This window comes from Gastrolobium bilobum, unplaced genomic scaffold (assembly GCF_033153095.1).
Source record: "Gastrolobium bilobum isolate Gb01-03AN ecotype WA unplaced genomic scaffold, APGP_CSIRO_Gbil_v1 utg204570, whole genome shotgun sequence".
Taxonomy (NCBI): domain Eukaryota; kingdom Viridiplantae; phylum Streptophyta; class Magnoliopsida; order Fabales; family Fabaceae; genus Gastrolobium; species Gastrolobium bilobum.
The window spans coordinates 14166-33461 of NW_026897465.1; the positions used below are offsets into that span (position 1 = coordinate 14166).

Consider the following 19296-nt stretch of genomic DNA (forward strand, 5'->3'; position numbering starts at 1 on the left):
AGTCAACCCTAACCTGACTCGGGTCGGGTTGAGTTGAGTTTTCTGGCTCGTTTTTTGATCGAGCCAACCCTAACCCGACTCGTTTTTTCAAGTTGTATGCGGGTTGGGCCGGGTCGAGCCGGGTTGACCCGTTTTGTCAACCCTAAATGAAATACTTATCTAATGAGAATAATTAATGTCAATTATCCCCGATGGACCAATCTAACGTACCTTACAATCAGAACTTCAACTCAGTTATTACTCTATAATAATATTCCAATCAAGGGATGAATTCTCACTATACTGGAATAGTCAGTGCTACATCCCATGAAATTAGAAAAATATGACTCATCTAATTATATTTATTTCAATAATATTTTTATTTTTAATATTACATGATTCAATTTTTTTTATTTTAATAAAATGAGTACTGAAAATTTGTTCGGGATCATGATGAAACAAACTTTATAACTTGGAACAAAAAAAATAGAGCGAAGCTATACTTATTACGAAAAAAATTTACAACTCATTAAATTAATCATTGTTGATTTTTTCTAATTTAACGGTTTTAATTTATTGAGAATTAATAATTAATTAATAAATATGATCTAATAAATTATAACTGTTAGATAATTAATATTTTCAGTAACAAGTATAATCATTCCCAAAAAATAAGGATTAATATTTTCTCATATTGTATGAAATAAAATTATGTCCTACACACACAAAAGTATATGAGACCCATATGGGTCATGTAAAGAGAAGAAAGAAAAAATATGGATCCTACACACTTTTATGTATGTATAAAAAATAAAATTATCTCCTATAATATGATAAATACTAATTAAAAAAAAAAATATTCTGACGATGACGGGGCATTCTCCAATGGGGTCCATTATTTTTACTCCCTAGATTGATATAACATACAATTACATTAAAGTCCCTTGTGAACAAGGTTAATTATAAAAGTCATTTTTAATAAGTGTTTACAATGAATGTGGTTAAACAATCGTGACTGAATGCTGCGATTTTTGTAGTGTAGTAACAAGAATAATGTTTTTCTAACTATTAATTTTAAAAGCTGAAAAACTAAACTAAAATGTGAACTAAATTAAAATGCACTAAAAAAAATTGATTTTTAAAAATCAATTCTTGAATTGAACTGTTTTTTAAGAATCAATTCTTGAATTGAATTGTTTGGGTGTGCATGACAATCTTTTCGGAATGAGTTTTTTTTTTAATTTCTGTTCCCGGAAACAGAAATGGATAGAAAACTCGTTTGGTAAAATCAGTTTATTTTTTGTTCTCGAGATGAACCGGTTTATTTTTTGTGCTAGGGAACAAAAAAAAAATTATTCTCGGGCACAAAATGAGAAACACGTGTCTCTCTCAATCACACTTCACCACTACCATCACCAGATTCACCACCACCATCCCGACACGACCACGGCCACCATCACCACGACCTCCACCTATCGCCACCATCACTACCATAATGTCACCGTCACCACCACCACCACCACTACCGCCACAAACCACTACTATCATCATCGGAGCCACTGCCATCACCGCCACAGCCACCACCACCTCTACCTCTGCCGCCACCATCACCACCGTCACTAACCACCACTACCATCGTCGCAGCCACTATCGTCACCAACCACCACCAAGATCGTCGCAGCCACAGTCGTCACCATCACCACAACGCCATCACCACCACCACCTCCACCATACCACAACCACCACCATCGCCGCTACTACCATGCCACCACCATCGTCGCCACTACTGTTATTGCCACTTCCATCGCCACCATTACCACCACCACTATCATCACCATGTCGCCACCACCACCACCATCTTTGTAACAGCCTGTTGTACACCGGTGTTGTTAATATTGATTATAATATTAAGCACAATTACAATAACAACAACTCATTTAAAAATGCGGGTAAATTTTTTCTTTTCCATTACGTAAGCATTTAAAAACAATAATAAGACGTAATGACATAAGCTATGATCATAACTGAATTCTAAACATGGAAATAAATAAAATAAAAGCTTAAGTATCATACATTACTTATTCTAAGCTACTAAGGGGTTCCCATAAGCCCACTTAGCATAATTCTCACTTTTACGGTTTGTCTATAACTGAACATGCTTCTATTTTTTGGTCACTCCGTGCAACCCACAAGCTATAACATTATCATCTTTTAGTATGCTAATCTAAACTCAATTACCTTAACAAAAAGGTATCACACGACTCATTTGGAGTTCTCTAGTTCCGGTTATCACCGTTTGAAGTTGGACAAACAAAACTGTCAGCCAATCCAAAACAGGGCACCAAACATCTCTCATCATTTCTGCGATTTTGGACAAATCACTCAACCAGTTATTCTCAAATTTTTATACAGAATACTAGACACCTTGAGCTTTAATTTGATATATGATAAGCCTAATTTGAGTAAGAATTGAGGGAGAAACAATTCTGGAAAGTGCAGACCCGATAGCCCTTTGCATATGGCCTCTAAGGGCATTCCTCACTCAATCAAACCTACAGGTCGCTATACAGCTTCAAATGGCACCAAAGTTTTAAACAACATAGCTGACATCTCAAGCTTCAAAATGATATATGGCATGTCCCTAATGGATCTCTGTGGAGGGAGATATGCGCTCCCAAAGTTAATCTAAAAACTGATCATTTATTATAAATTTTGGCGGCATCTCATTTGTTTATTTAACATCTCTCACTTTATCAAAAGTGTGTTTTAAACCTCAAATGGTACCTAATTGACAAAGGTGGCACACAAGGACTAACAATGTCTTGGTGCTCTTACAACCCATACAATTTACATCATTTTCATTAACTTTACAATCCATTACTTAACTTCATTGAAACTTAAACTCATTACAATCACATAAATCCATTTCATGCATTCTTAACAATTGACATATAAAATCATAACCTAAAATAGGCTTATTGTCCTTCCATCACATACATGGTTTACAATTTACACAATGTCCATAAAGCATTAAATTACAATTATCCAAATGTCAAATATAACTACAATAAATTCATCAATGCCAATAATTACAACACCCTAGACTTAGCAATTAACACTACATGAACAACAAAAGCATGAAATACATAACTATGCAACATAATATTCATGCACTAAGTCTAATCTATGCCCAATATAGCCCAAAATACAAAATAACACTACATTCCATGAACTCCATGTACTCATCCCATGGGCCTCTTGCCCAGTGCTCCTGTACCGCTACAAACACCTGAAACATAACCCCATAACGCAGGGTGAGATATACGAATATATCTCAGTAATCCAAAGGTTCTGGAGGATCACTCCGCCCAATGGCTCACTCAGATGTAACATACAATAATGAATTATAACAACATAGGGATATAGCAAGGGATTTAGAGATATAGGGATATAACAGATAAAAGGGATTTAGAGAGATAGGGACATAGAAGAGAAAGACATACGATGGAGCAGGAAAAGTCTAAGCCAAAGCCATGCAACCATCCGGCCTACTGGTCTCGGCATATAACCTACAGGCTCTCATCCAAGAATGTGTTCCTGGAACATCATTCAAGGCGCCTCATCCATAACACCCGAGACATTCCTAGAGTGCTCTTCAACGGATAACATCTCCACGGCCCCAGGCCAACTGGAACTCTCTACGGAGACCTATCCAGTGGAAGTCCCCAACGCCATACGGAAACTATCTACTGACCAAAGATACGGTACAACTCTATGTACCCAACATTTATATATGCATGAACATGTTATAATCACATCATTGCACAAACAACTTCCAACCACTATCCCAATGGGCTTGGTGGAGCACACACGAGGATTAACTCCAGTACCAAGAGATTACCTTCTTGAAGCTCCCAAGCTAGGTAGCTTCAAATGCAAGTTACCCCGTAACTTTCTCCAACCAAGAAATGCCTAGACAAAACGTCATTCCCATATTCATTAGCACCACAAAGACCACTCAATTGGTCATAAACTCAATCATGCAAATGTTACATAATTACTTACCCAAATCCTCAACCTCATTTTCCCTTTAAGGCCAAAACCTACACACTTCAAGGGCTAGGGATTTTTATCACAAACTCAAGGCATCATATACTCATACAACCCACTCAAACTTGATTCAAATCATCACACAATCAATTGCACAATTTTTGAACTATTCTTTCCCATTTTCTTTAACATGGCTGAAATCATGCATTCAAGACACCAAGAGATTTTCAATCCAATTTCATACCTCAAACACACAATACATCATATAATTAACTACTACAACTAATCCACAACTCCATTTCTCAATCACACAATAATCCAGATTCACAAAATCATGCTCATCCAACCAAAATTTGCCTAAGTTATCAAACTTTTTCTCAATAAATTTTATGAGCTTAATCATCAAAAAATATCATTCTAAGACACATTTATCTAATGCATAATTTCAATTTGAAGTCCCCAACCACATCAATTCAACACACGTAGCTCTAGGTTTTCACATTTTGATCTACCAAAATATTCATCAATAGGTAGAGAAACTTACCAAGGATCAAGGCCTAAGACTCCTCCACACAATACCCAAGCAATAACTCAAGCAAACAACTCCAAAAACACCAATTTTTCCAACAAAACTGTGGGCATGAGTGTGGGATTTCTCAAAATATAGAGGGTTTCAAGAGCTAATAATGGTTGGGTGGTGTTTTACTTAAAATTTCATTAGTGGAAGTTAAGTTTTGATGGAGATTTGATGATGAAAATCAAGGAAGAAAATCTTGCCTCCTTTAGGTGATGAACTCGGGTTTGAGAGAGAGAATGGGTGAGGAAGAGAGTGAATAGTGGCTGATGGCTTATGTGTCCTAAGTCACTTAAGTGGGTGGATCCCACTTGACACCTCACTCAATTCAAATTATTTCAAATCTCTCACTTAAACCACGAATCTCCAAATAATTCCTAAATTATTTATAAACTCCAAAATTAACATTCACCAAAGTCCTTTAATTTTCCTTGACCAGGTGAATACGGAGTTTTCCGGTCATTCGATGAAATAATAGTTTTAAGCTTATATGTGCATTGTGGACACGTTCTCCCAAAAATCCTAATTTTCATCAAATTTCATCAGTAATCGTAAATCTTAGTCCTACATATCTTTTTCAACTTATATTCAAACCTAGGGCTCAAATTTCACTCGATACGCTTTTTGGTGCAACTATACCATTGTATTTTTACCTGGTAAAAACACTATTAATCAAGTTTTTAGAAACTTGTCTAACAATTCAATTTTTCGTTCTGAATCTATTTTCAGGGTTAGTTTTTTCATTTGAGACCTTCTACTAATATTTCACTGTTTAGGGTTACGTGTTTGTCAAATTATCGTTTTACCCTTTTTACGTATTTTGACCCAGATCTCAAGATTTTCACTAATTCTACTCTTTAATCCTTATTTTAACTATAATTACGTGTTTTAAAACTACAAGGTGTTATAATCACCACCATCATCGCCACCATTACTACCATCATCGCCACTATTACCACCACCACGCCACCAATGCCACCACCACACACCATATGGAAAGGAAGTGATGATCCGAAAAAATTTATGCTTAATAGGAATTATTTTTTATTAGAGTAAAGCCCATTTTAGGTCCCTAACAAAAAATACGGTCCCCACTTTAGTCCTTTGAAAAAAATAGTCTTGAGGTCCCTAAGAAATTTAAAGTAAACTCATTTAGTTGAAATTGTGATCTCTCACAAATTCAATAAAGATCCACATTAGTCCCTCAAAAGGACTAAAATAGGTCCACTTTGAATTTCATAGGGACCAAGCGACTAATTTTTTTTTTGTGAGGGAATAAAATGAGGACCGCGCTTTTTGTTAGGGACCCAAAAGGGACTTTACTCTTTTTATTATATTATTTGTTGAGTTGTCAAATGCAATTCTCATTCTCAAAATAAAAATAGAACATGTTATCAAACATATTTTTTTTCTTAGAAACTGTTCCAAGGCACAAAAATAGAAAAGAATTGTTTCTTTTCAGAAACAGTGCGAGGGAATAGAATGATTGTCATGCACACCTTTTATAAACCGAAGTGATTTTTAAATTCAGTTTAAGAATCAAACTGGTTTAAAAAATCATGAACTAATTATTTTTTTCCTTCTCTCTTATTTTTTTATTTATCTTTTTCTCTCTCTATTTTTCTTACTTATTTATTTTCTTCTTTCTTTTATCTTTATTTTTATTACTTAATTTCTTTAGCTTCTTATTTATATTTTTCTTTTCTTTTTTCACTTATTTTTTTTATCTCTTATTTTTACTTTATTTTATTTTTTTTCAATTGTTTATTTCATTTTTTTCAAATTTGTGGTGTTATTTATGTTTTTATCTTTTTTGAATTTTTTTATACTTTTCATTTGGGTTCAAAGTTGATTGAAAAATCAATTTTACGGGTGTGCAAAAGAACTATATAAAAGAATTAATTTTTAAAATTTAGTTCTTGAACTGAACAATTTTTAAAAATTAGTTCTTGAGTTGAAAATCAGTTCATGAACCGGATTAATTGTTTTTCTTCTTTTCATTTCTTTTTCTTTTTCCCTCTTTATTTTTCTTCTTTTATTTATTTATTTACTGTCTTCTTCTTTTTTTATTCATTTATTTAGTTTGTATTTTTCATTTTTCTCTTTTTTTTTCTTTTTTTTTTGTTTTAAAGTATTCATTCATTTTTTTAATTTTTGGTATCATTTATATATTTTTTTTTTTAAATTTCCTTCAATCTTTTTTATAACTTTTATTTATATTCAGAATTTATTTTAAAAAATAATATGAATTGATTTAAAATCAGTTTAAAACTAATTTCTGAACTGAACTAATTATGAACTAATTCAAAACTGAACTAAACTTATATATCAATTTAATTCTTAAAACTGAATTGCTGTTTTCAATTCACTTCGGTTGGGTAAGAAAATCAAATCGAAGTAAACTATATACACGGTACACCCCTAATAAATCCCACAGGCCAACATATAGATTTGACTATTTGAGTAGGGGTGGGTGAGTTTGCTTAACGTAGAAAAAATATAATAATATAATAATAATAATTGCTATATAAAGGATACAATTAACTTTTTAAAATTTTTGCATCTAATTGTGACGGCAAGTAACACAATTGATTGGAAATTATTCTGTAGTATTATTTCTTCAACTTTAGATACGTGTCAGTAGATAGTGAGAATTATAGCAAGTTCAAACTTTATTTATATTATGATTATTTCTATTTGAATTTATTATTGTTATTTATATTATTTTACATTTAAATTATTACTTCTTGTACTATGACTTTTATTTCCGATAAACATTATACAATGACTTTATAAAAAAAAAAAGGGATGACACTAGGCTTTTTGACCTTTTTACCCCTCTTTAATTAATTAATAACCAATTTGTCTCTGATCCAGAACTATCCATCAACCTGCCCCCTTTTAGTCGACTACCTTGCTTTTTTAGTCGAGCAAATGGGCAAAATTCAGAATGTGTACTACACGAAATATAGTCGACTAAAAAAGCATCTTGATCAACTACATTTTTGGGATATTTAGTCGACTAAGGCACGATATTTAGTCGACTAAATATCGACGGATTTGTTTTTTAAAAAAAAAACCCATTCGGCAGAGGGGGTGTAGTGAAACCTAATCGACTAAGGAGAGCCCCAAACCCCAAATCCGCAGGAGCAGCTGAAGAACGCCCCAAACCCCTCCCTCAGGCGTGTGGATTGCACCAAAATCACGGTCCAAATCGTGAAATCTCAAGGATAGGTAAGGTTTCTTAACTTGCATTGTGTTTTAGGTTTTGAAAAAAAATTTATTTGTTTGCTGCCCGAATTTTTGAACCCTAATCAAATTATTTGTTTTAGGTTTTGTAACCCTAATCTACTAAGGTTTATTTTTTTGCATTGTGTGAATTTTTTTGTTTTAAAAGTTTGTATGTGGGAAAAGTTTGCTTTCGGTTTACAGCCCTTATGTTGCAAGTTTTCATTACCATCATGACATGTTTCATATAGTTAAATGCTGACATGTTTCATTGTAGGTACCCTAAACAAATGACGGGCCGCAGAAGACCAAGCGATGAGGGCAATGAGTCACTTGAGAGACGCACCAAGCATAGGCAAGATCGTCCTTCTTCGTCAAGGCCACAAGACGAAGAGCCTGATACTGTTGACCTCCCGTATGGGTACCTGTTTGAGGACGACCCTGCCGTCCACGCTTCATTCGTACGTGACCATTTGAACCGGCCGTTATGACCTTGAAGACTTTGGTCTTCCTTGTGCACGTACCAAAGATGCATTTGGGATAATGGTTGGGCCATCAATTTGTGGAATCAACAACTCATTGCCCATTGGATACCAATGTGCAGCATATACCTTATCAATTTGTGCAATTGAGAACACAGGATCAACATAATCATAGTAGTTCAACTTTTCTACCTTGCACACCGCTAAGACGTGAATGCAAGGAAATCTTCTAGATGTGAACCGTCCACATTGACATTTGCGATTGAGCAAGTCCACCCTCATTATGTCACCTGCATCATGAGTTGATTGATTGTAGGCATCCTCAACTTCAAATAGCTGCAGGTCTCTACCAAAAACCCGCACACGGAGGCTCACTATAAAAAATGAATCTTACCACTGCTAACAGGGTCAACACGAAGTGGTCTCGTAACCTGCGAACCCGGGGATGATGAGCTTGTGTCAGCGTCGAAATCACCCTCTACGTCAGTATCTGACGTGTCACCTAGCGGAATAACACTCTCAGGTTCACCGTCCTCATCGCTGTCCATATCGGTATCCTGTTCATCCTCATCTATTTCCCGCAGTGTTATCTGACTTATGACAGGTGCAGGTGCAGATAAATCGACTACTCTTTCTTCATGACCAAAATACGGTTCACTTCTTGTATGCATGGGTGCAGATGAAGATTGACCACAATCTAATTCAACATATATCTCAATAAAATTTTGAAATTTTCGGTCAACAATTGCATCTATGACACATTTGACATCTTCATCGTCACATATATCGTTACCAATGTAGTAAATAGCATCCTTACCAACTGTAGTCTCTACCCTGGCAATCATCCGTTGAACGCATTGGCGGCCTTGCATACCCAATTTTTGCTGAATTCTCCCCTTTAACTCATTGTATGTAGTGCCCCGTTTGATTTTCAACATTTTCGTTTTTCCTTCAAATTGAACACCATTGGGGCCTTCATAATGCTTTCCATCATAGTAGATCATTGTCACATACATGTTTGGACTTGTGCTCATCTTCCTCACGAAATTGGGACTAGGGTTCTGAAATTGGGGGTTTAGGTTCGGATTTTGGGGGTTTGGAATTGTGCAATGACAATGATTTCACAATATTAGGGCTGTAGAGATGGTGGGATGAAATACAATCGGATTGAGAGGATTACACATGAACAAAGGGAGCTATTTTGGTTTACACAACAACAACAATCGAAATGAGACCGAAAACATGGAAAATATAGGGTTTCAGTCGATATTTAGTCGACTAAATATCGTGCCTTAGTCGACTAAATATCCCAAAAATGTAGTCGATCAAGATGCTTTTTTAGTCGACTATATTTCGTGTAGTACACATTCTGAATTTTGACCATTTGCTCAACTAAAAAAGCAAGGTAGTCGATTAAAATGGGGCAGTTTGGTGGATAGTTCTGGATCAGGGGCAAATTGGTTATTAATTAATTAATATGGGGCAAAAGGGTCAAAAAGCCGATGACACTATATATTTAATTATTTTTAAGAGATGAAGTAACATAAACGGAATTGAGTGATTTGTGTTATTTAATCATTTTCATACCTTGTATATTAGTTTTGATGATATTAGGAAAATGACTTGGAACAATATTATGAATTTTTTGATTTGTTTATAATTTCATTGTTTAAATATTTAAAATACATTATATTATTATTTGAAATGTTTTGAAAATATGTATCTTCATAATTAAATATATTACTTCTATTAGCATACCCAAAAAAAAATATTACTTCTATTTAATTTATATTACTTTTATAAATGACAAAACCAATCGATTACTATAGTTCAATGGATGAAGGTGAAGCACAACCATGAATGTGTTATGTGTCACATTTTTCAAACTATTTTTTAGTATGTAACGTTTTTTAATCCTGTTGTCATGTCAGGCAGCATAATCCTGATCATCCGTTCTAAATTTGACTCTTTCTCCTATCCCTACCTTCTCATTTCATATATATATTATATTCAATTATATTACTATTTTATATTAAATTATAAATTAATATTAAATTAATATTTAACACCATAAATAATTTTCATTTGCCAGACACAATTTTTGTGGAATCCTTGCAAATTTAATGTCATCAAATTATCATTGTTAATAATAAGTTTGATATTATTAAATTTGAAATAATTTCAAAATATTATAATAGACCAACAAGAGTTATTTATATTATTAAATATAATTTTGGTCAATGAATTTTATGCCAATTTTGAGTTTAATGCCAAAATAACCATACTAATGTAATGTTAATATGGGTGATTTATGAAAATAATTACTTATATGTGAGAATTATTTTCAGAAAATTAAGAAAAAAACAATAATTAAATTATCATTATTAATAATAAATTTGACATTTTTATATTTATAAGAATTTCAAAAGATCACTCCTTCTTCTACCATTATCCTCTGATTTCACATAAATTGTATTAAATTAATATTATTATTTTATATTAAATTAAAAATTAACTTTATATTAATTGAGTTAAATAATATTTAACACAATAAATAATTTTCATTTGTATGCTGGAATTTTTTTGGAATCCTTGCGAATTCAAAGTTGTCAAATTCTCATACAAAACTTCATTTTCACACATTGTGATTTTATGATTTATCATTTGACCTACTGTGATTTTAAATTCATCACTTGATCCATTGTGCTTAAATAATTTATCATTTAACACTTCATGGTTTTAAACTTTCACTTAGACACCTTATGGTTAGAAACATTTTCACTTAAACACCTTGGGGTTACAAAAATAAAAATTTTAAAAATAAATATTTAAAATAAATGTTCCTTCTTTTTTATTTTATATCCTCACCTAATGCATTTAGGGTTTAAAAAATAAAAATAAAAATATAAAAAGTTCACTTATTTTTAATCAAGAAAATAAATTCAAATCAAATATTATTTTATTTTATCTATTTTTACCCGATATGGTTATAAAATTATCTAAAGCAATTAAATATCTTATTTTGATAATACATATTTAGATATTTACTTTCTTTAGATTATTTTATAACGATATCGGGTAAAAAATACTTTAAATAAAATAATATTTTATTCGAATTTATTTTGTTGATAAAAATAAGTGAATTTTTTAAAAATTTATTTTTATTTTTTAAACCCTAAATGCATTAGATGGTGATATAAAATAAAAAAGAGAGAACATTTATTTTAAGTTTTTATTTTTTAAAATTGTTTTTATAATCACAAGGGGTCTAAGTGAAATTTTTTCTAACCACAAGGTATCTAAGTGAAAGTTTGAAACCACAAGGAGTTAAATGATAAATTACTTAATCACAATGGATCGAAGTGATAAATTTAAAATCACAAAAAATCAAATAATAAATCATAAAATCACAAGGATGACATATTAATAATTGTTACAACACACCGCATAAAGCCTGGCTTATGAGTTGTGACACAACAACATACAAGCATGCACAAAGGTAAAACTTCATTCACAGGCTGCTTCATAGGGCTAAATTCTACATGTCCGGACAAAGATGATGATTTATTTTTATTTTATAGTTTAGGTCATGTTGACCATTATAGATAGCAACAAACCAAATCATAATCTTGTCTGCCACACAAAATATCAAGGGTAAGTCCTACATATGACCCAATTGGGATCAAGGTGCACCTGCACCAACTTTTGTTATAACGAGAATAATGTCCACAATTACCAATCTAGCGACAAAACAGAATTGAAATTTTAAAGGATTTTAAAGAATTATTTTTCAAAAAAAAATTCATTCATATTCAATTAAAATTTTAAAAAATTGAAAAAAGTCACGTGATATTCGATTAGAATTTTAAAATATCATTTTAGAGTCTGTTATGGACCTATAAGGGGGCTCTTTCACCCATTAGGGGTTTTTATTCCTTTAATTTACCAATTTGGTATATGATTCAAGGTATCTACGAACGGGGGTCATTTAGTGACGTGAGAGGGACCCAGCGTCACTGAGTGCCGCTACCAACCCCCCGCGTCACTCATACTTTTTTTTTTTTTACTTTTTCCTATTGAGTGCCGCCCCCCCTCCCCCGAGGCACTCACAGAATTGTGCCAAGTGACACAATCTGGTTACTCCTATTACCGTAAAACTTCGGAAAACCATAACTTTTAACTCGGGTATTCAAATCAGATGATTTTTTTTTTGATTTCACATAACTTTTCGAGATCTACCCAATGACATCTCATTTGATATATTTTACCTTTCACTAATATAGTTCAAATTTGTAACACTAATTACACTTTTTTATAGATTTAAATTATGTTTGTGATAGATAAAATATGTTAAATGATATTTCATTGTGTAGATCTCGAAAAGTTATGTGAAATCAAAAAAAATCATCTGATTTGAATACCCGAGTCAAAAGTTATGGCTTTCCGAAGTTTTACGGTAATATGAGTAACCAGATTGTGCCACTTGGCACAATTCTGTGAGTGCCCCGGGGGAGGGGGGCGGCACTCAATAGGAAAAAGTAAAAAAAAAAAAAAAGTATGAGTGGCGCGGGGGGTTGGTAGCGGCACTCAGTGACGCTGGGTCCCCCTCGCGTCACTAAATGACCCTCATTCGTAAATACCTTGAACCAAATACTAAATTGATAAAATAAAATCACAAAAAAACCCCAATTGGTCAAAGAGCTCCTATAAGGGGCCCATTATGTAATAAGCCCAATAAGGGGCAATCCAAGATCTGAATCAGTGATGATTATGGATAGATGTCCATCAAGGATACTAATCCTAATACGACAGCATAGCAAGCAGGCCAGGGCCCTTATCAGAGGCATCAAAGGCCCATCCACGCTACCCACAGGTAACCTCTATAAATACAAGGTAAACCTTAAAGGTACGTTACGCTCTCTCTCTCTCTCTTACTGCTATGTTGTCACTGTGCGCGCGCACACACCCCATTGGCTAACGCCGTTATAGTATTCTGTGCACAGTGATCTACTTGACTCAAGGGTATCTCCTTTATAGATACTTTGGAGAGGGCACTAGATCCAAGAGAAACATACTAGTCTATTGGGCTGGACATCTCTATCCCAAGGACAGTTCTTCTCTGAATTTGAAGTTCCCAGTAATCTGACGAAGGATGGCAATCCAAACAAGGAGCAATAGCTAGCAGCCACCCCAAAACTAGAACCAACCAGTGGATCCAGTTCTGGAAGAGGTAAATCAAACTCAACACCAGCCAGGAAACGATGTGAATTATGATCATGTCCATATCAGTGAAGATGTCTCGGACACCGCTTCCACTCCAGCGCGTCATGGTAGGGGTGTGGCTCCTATTATGGCTCCAGTAAGGAATAACCCTCCCCAGTATCCTGGGGATTTTGCTGCGCGCGTTGCCCAATCAGCGGATCCAGATTCTCGGCTGGCTCAGAATACGTTTGCTGCAATTATGCAGCGAATGACAGAGATGGAAAATCATAATAACCTCCAGCGGCAAAGACTTCCAAGCGATACAAGAGGAAAATACCAGGGGAATGCGAGACCTGGAACAATGCTTAATGGGGGTAACCGAACCAGGGGCGAGAGGAAACGAAGGCCAGGATGCTAATGGCCAGGAAGGAAATCGCAACTTGGTTCAACAGAACTGGGTTACTGAGGTGGAAAACCGTGAAAGGCCTAATCCAGTGAACACAATGAATCCGAACTTGGAAAACTAGACAGTGGATGGTCAAAATGCCGTTGTGCAAGCCTTGACTTAAAACGCTTTAGCATAAGCTAATGGGCAGAGAGACCGGGATGGAATCCACCCCAACCAGAATGCACAAATCATCAGAGGGCGGGTGGAACCCGGTGGGTACAGAAGGAAGTACAGCAAGGGGCAGTATAATAACAACCCTTTCACTGGTGAAATATTGAACGCTATTTTTCCAGAGGATTTCGATTCGGCACGCTTGTCGAAGTACGATGGAAGTTAGGATCCACAGGTTCACATAGATGCTTTCGATACGGACATGTATATCCGAGGAATTGATGAACCCCTCATATCCCGGATATTTGCCATAACCCTAGCTGGGGCAGCGCAGGCATGGTTTTCAACCCTTCCTGCTAATTCTGTCGGATCTTTTGAGGAATTCGAACAAAAATTCCTCTTAAACTTTGCAACCAGCAAAAAAATCCAAAGTCCGAGTTCACACTTGGAAAGATACGTCAACAACCTGGAGAAACCCTTTAGAGATACCTCAATCGGTTCAAGGACGCTGCATTGCAAGTGTCAGGTTTACAAGAAAATGTCCACGTACATCTCATTGTGGCTGGTTTGGATGGTGCATCCAGGCTAGCCAAGTCAGTTTATAAGGACCAAGTGAGGACATTGGAAGAATTTAGAACCCGTTCGAAGAAGTACCTCGAACTCGAGCAAATGGAGATTGCAAATGCGCAATCTGAAGAGGGTAAAAGAATTAGACTGAGAAGGAGAAGTCCGGACCCGAAAGGAAAGGAACGAGTTGACAATAAGAAAAAAGACTCTAGGGCCAGAATCCCGGACGACCGAGATCGAGTTGGAAGGTATGATAAGTACACACCATTGAATGTACCACGCTCTCAAATCTGGAGGGAAGTGGCAATGACAGAAATGAAGAAAGTAGAAAGACCCCGGCCCATATTTGACAGAGGAGGTTTGGACAAGTCCAAGTACTGTGCATTTCATGATGGACCGGGTCACACTACTGATCAATGTTGGGATCTCCGAGATGCTGTGGAGAAATTTGTTAGAGATGGAAGATTACGCCAATATGTGATCAAAACCCAGGGTTCCAAAAATAACAAAAGGAAGTCAGGAAACCGAAAGAGAAGTAAAAGCCCGGTTCCTGAAAAGAAAAGTAAGGATGAAAGGAACCAAAAAGATGATTCCAACCATGATGAGTTCCCAGAAGTGGAATTTGACTGCAATGTAATTAGTGGAGCCCTTAGAGGGGGAGGAGACACGGTAAGTGCCATACGGAAATATTTGAAAGAGGTCCTCTCTATTCGAGATCGTCCTAAATTCAAGGAAGACCTAAGAAAACTAGATCCTCCTCTCTTGTATTTCACAAAAGAGGACATGCATAGTGTGTTGCTGGGACATGTAGATGGATTAGTCATTGCTGAAACCTTGGTGAATTGTCGGGTTAAGAAGATTTTTGTCGATGCAGGAAGTAGTGTCGACATCATACTCTTGGATGCTTTCAAAAAGATGAACCTGGATGAGGAGGACCTCAAACCTTGCACAACGACCTTGATAGCTTTTAATAGAGAGCATACACCTCCTAAAGGCTATATAGACCTCAGGTTTACCTTGGGAACAAAACAAGCGTTCAAATCAGAACGAGTCAGATTCATAGTGGCTGATTTCCCATCAGAATATAATATAATTCTGGGAAGACCAACCATACACCAGTGGGACATGCTGGTTTCCACGAAGCACCAGAAAATAAAAATGGTAAGCAGTAAAAATGAAATAATTACTATTTGTGGAGATCAAAAGGAATCCAGAGGATGCTATTTTGACACAGTCAAAGAGAATGAAGGCGGACATTCGAGTCCTCCTCGTATTCATCCGGGGGACAAACTCGGCAGGGAGATAATTCCTCACCATTCAAGGAAGCCCGTTAACGTGGTTGAACTGGACATAAGAGAAGAAATAATCTCGAGGCCTGAGCTTGATGGAGAATTAGAAGACCTTGCATTGGGGAAAGAACCCGGTCAATTTACCCGAATTGGTAAGACTATAGATCCTCAGACCAAATAAGAGTTAGCCGGGTTCCTCAAAAGCAACACTGATGTATTGGCTTGGAAGTCATCAGAGATCCCAGGCATAGATCCTGCCTTCTGCTGCCACAAGCTGGCAGTTTACCCTGGATCCACACCGGTTTCTCAATAGAAAAGGAAATTGGGACCAGAAAGGAAACAAGTCCTGGAGGAACACGTGAAGGAGTTGATGGATGTTGGGTTCATTCGAGAAATACAGTACACAACATGGCTTGCGAATGTGGTGATGGTGAAAAAACCAAATGGGAAGTGGAGAGTCTGTACTGATTATACGAACTTGAACAAGGTCTGCCCAAAAGACTCCTACCCTATGCCTAACATAGACCAGCTGGTAGACAACTCGGCTGGGTTTCAATTGTTGTCTTTCATGGATTCATATTTTGGTTACAACCAGATTCCAATGTACCCAGGAGATCAAGAAAAAACTGTCTTTATTGCTGAAAAGGCCAACTACTGCTACAATGTCATGCTGTTTGGGCTTAAAAACTCAGGGGCAACTTATCAAAGGAAGATGAATTAGGTGTTTGAAGATCAGCTGGGCAAAAATGTAGAAGTATACATTGACGATATGATTGTAAAGTCATTTGATATGACAAATCATGTCCAGGATCTTGAGCAGACTTTTCAGAAGCTCGGGAAGTATCGCATCCGTCTAAACCCGGTAAAATGTGCGTTTGGAGTCCTAGCTGGGAAGTTTTTGGGTTTCATGCTAACCCATAGAGGAATTGAAGCAAATCCTGACAAGTGCAAAGCAGTACTTGATATGAAGGTACCCCAGAATAAAAAGGAGGTTCAACAGTTAATTGGTAGATTAGCTGCATTACCAAAATCTGCTGAAAATGCCCTACCCTTCTTTAAATTGTTAAAAAAGAAAGCAAGGAAAGGTTAGGATCTAGAATGTCAAACCGCGTTTGAAAAAGTCAAGAAATGTACCCACCAGTACTCTCAAAGCCAGAACCAGGAGATACTCTGATCTTATACCTGGCTGTGGGGGAACAGGCAATAAATGTTGTCATGATCAAGGAAACTGATAAAGGCCAAGAGCCAATTTATTTCATCAGCAGAGCCTTGCAAGGTGCAGAGGTCAGATATCAAAAACTAGAAAAGGTGGCCTTTGCTTTGCTGATCACGGCTAGAAGATTGCGGCTATATTTCCAGGGACATCAAATAATAGTTCGGACTAATCAACCTATACGACAGGTGTTACACAAGCCGGACCTGGCAGGAAGAATGACTAATTGGGCAATTGAGCTCAGTGAGCATGATATAACATATGAAAGTCGGAAGGCCATCAAGTCACAAGCTCTGGCCGACTTCATAATGGAGCTAACACCGATGAACCCGGAACATAACAAATATGGGGATGCATGGAAGGTCTACGTAGATGGATCCTCCAACGATAAAGGAAGTGGAGCTGGAATCATACTCGAAAGCCCAGAAGGAGTGACAATAGAACACTCCTTGAACTTGGGATTCCCAATTTCGAACAATCAAGCAGAGTATGAAGCTTTGATAGCCGGATTGATGCAGGCTAAAGAACACGGAGCTAAGAAGGTAAAAATCTTCAATGATTCACAATTGGTAACTTCACAGATAGAAGGAAAGTATCAGGCCAAAGGTTCTCTATTGATGCAATACCTGAGCAAGATTCAAGAGATGATGACCGATTTCGATAAAGTGCAAGTTACTCATATTCCTTGAGGGGAAAATTGACGAGCTGATATCTTGTCTAAATTGGCAAGTACCAAAAATCCAGGTAACCACAGAACCGTGGTACAACAAAGCATAACTATGCTGAGTTGCGTGATGATCTTCACCTCGGCAAATGACTAGAGGCAACCCATAGTGCCATACCTTGAGAAAGGAATATTGCCAGAAGATCGACTGGAATCTAAGAAGCTGGTCCGAGATGCGGCACAATACACAATTGTGAATGATCAGCAGTTTAGAAAGGGGTTGCATGTACCCATGCTGAAATGCTTGAACTCGGAAGAGGCAGAATATGTTCTAGCCGAGATACACGAAGGAATCAATGGCCATCACATGGGAGGCAAAGCTTTGGCTAGAAAGGCCCTCCGAGCTGGTTATTATTGGCCGACTATGGAGGCAGACTCTAAAGATCATGTCAAGAGATGTGATAGTTTCCAGAAGCATACCAAGCTAATTCTTTCACCACCTGAAGAACTAAAATATATCTCGGCTCCATGGCCCTTTTACAAATGGGGAATGGATCTGCTGGGACCCTTCAAAGCTGCTGAAAGACAATTAAAGTGGTTGATTGTAACTGTGGATTACTTCACAAAATGGATAGAAGCAGAACCGGTCACCACCATCACCTCGGCTAGATTACAAAGGTTCTTCAAAAGGAATATTGTCTCCAGATTTGGAATACCGGCTGAGGTGGTAACTGATAATGGAACACAGTTTGCTGATAAAAGGTTTCGATAATTGATGAATGACTTGCAAGTCAAACATCGTTTTGCATCTGTGGAGAACCCACAGTCGAATGGACAAGCTGAAGCAGCAAACAAAGTAATCATGGACGGTCTTAAAAACCGGATGTTTGAGGTCGAAGAAAGTTGGGTTCAGCAGCTATATTTCGCCCTTTGGGGATACAGAACATGTACCCAAACTGCAACAGGGGAACCCCTTTTCGACTAACATATGGTTGTGAAGCCATGATTCTGGTGGAAATTGGAGAACCTTCTTGGAGGAGGTTGAATAGTGTCAAACAAGGCAAACTACAAAATAGCAAACTGCTGACTATTGAGTTAGATCTTGTTGACGAAGCTAGAGTTATAGCTCACTGCCAGGATATAATGGCCAAACAGCAAACAACGGTCAGATATAATAAAAAAGTGAGATCAAGAATCTTTGAGAAAAATGATTTGGTACTCAGGAGGACATACATTGGCAATAAAAACGCCAGGGACGAAAAGCTAGCTGCAAATTGGGAAGGCCCATACCGAGTTAAAGAGAAGCTCGAAAAAGGAGCTTACATCCTAGAGACAATAGAAGGAAAAGGAATTAAGAGAACCTGGAACACGGATAAGCTAAAGCTATATTACAGCTAAATCCGGGATCCGCCTTATGAGTTTTGCAATAATTCAATTCAGTTATATTTTCCTCTATTAGGGGTTTAACTAAAGCCGAATAATTTGATAT

At 36.4% G+C, this 19296-nt stretch overlaps 1 protein-coding gene across 1 annotated transcript; it reads left to right on the forward strand.

Moving 5' to 3' along the window:
* The first annotated feature begins 17058 nt into the window (after positions 1 to 17058).
* Positions 17059 to 18579, forward strand: LOC133307115 (uncharacterized). Its single transcript, XM_061507535.1, has 2 exons — positions 17059 to 17814; positions 17965 to 18579. Exons 1-2 carry the CDS (start codon positions 17059 to 17061, stop codon positions 18577 to 18579), a joined length of 1371 nt encoding a protein of 456 aa, XP_061363519.1.
* Positions 18580 to 19296: the final 717 nt, after the last annotated feature.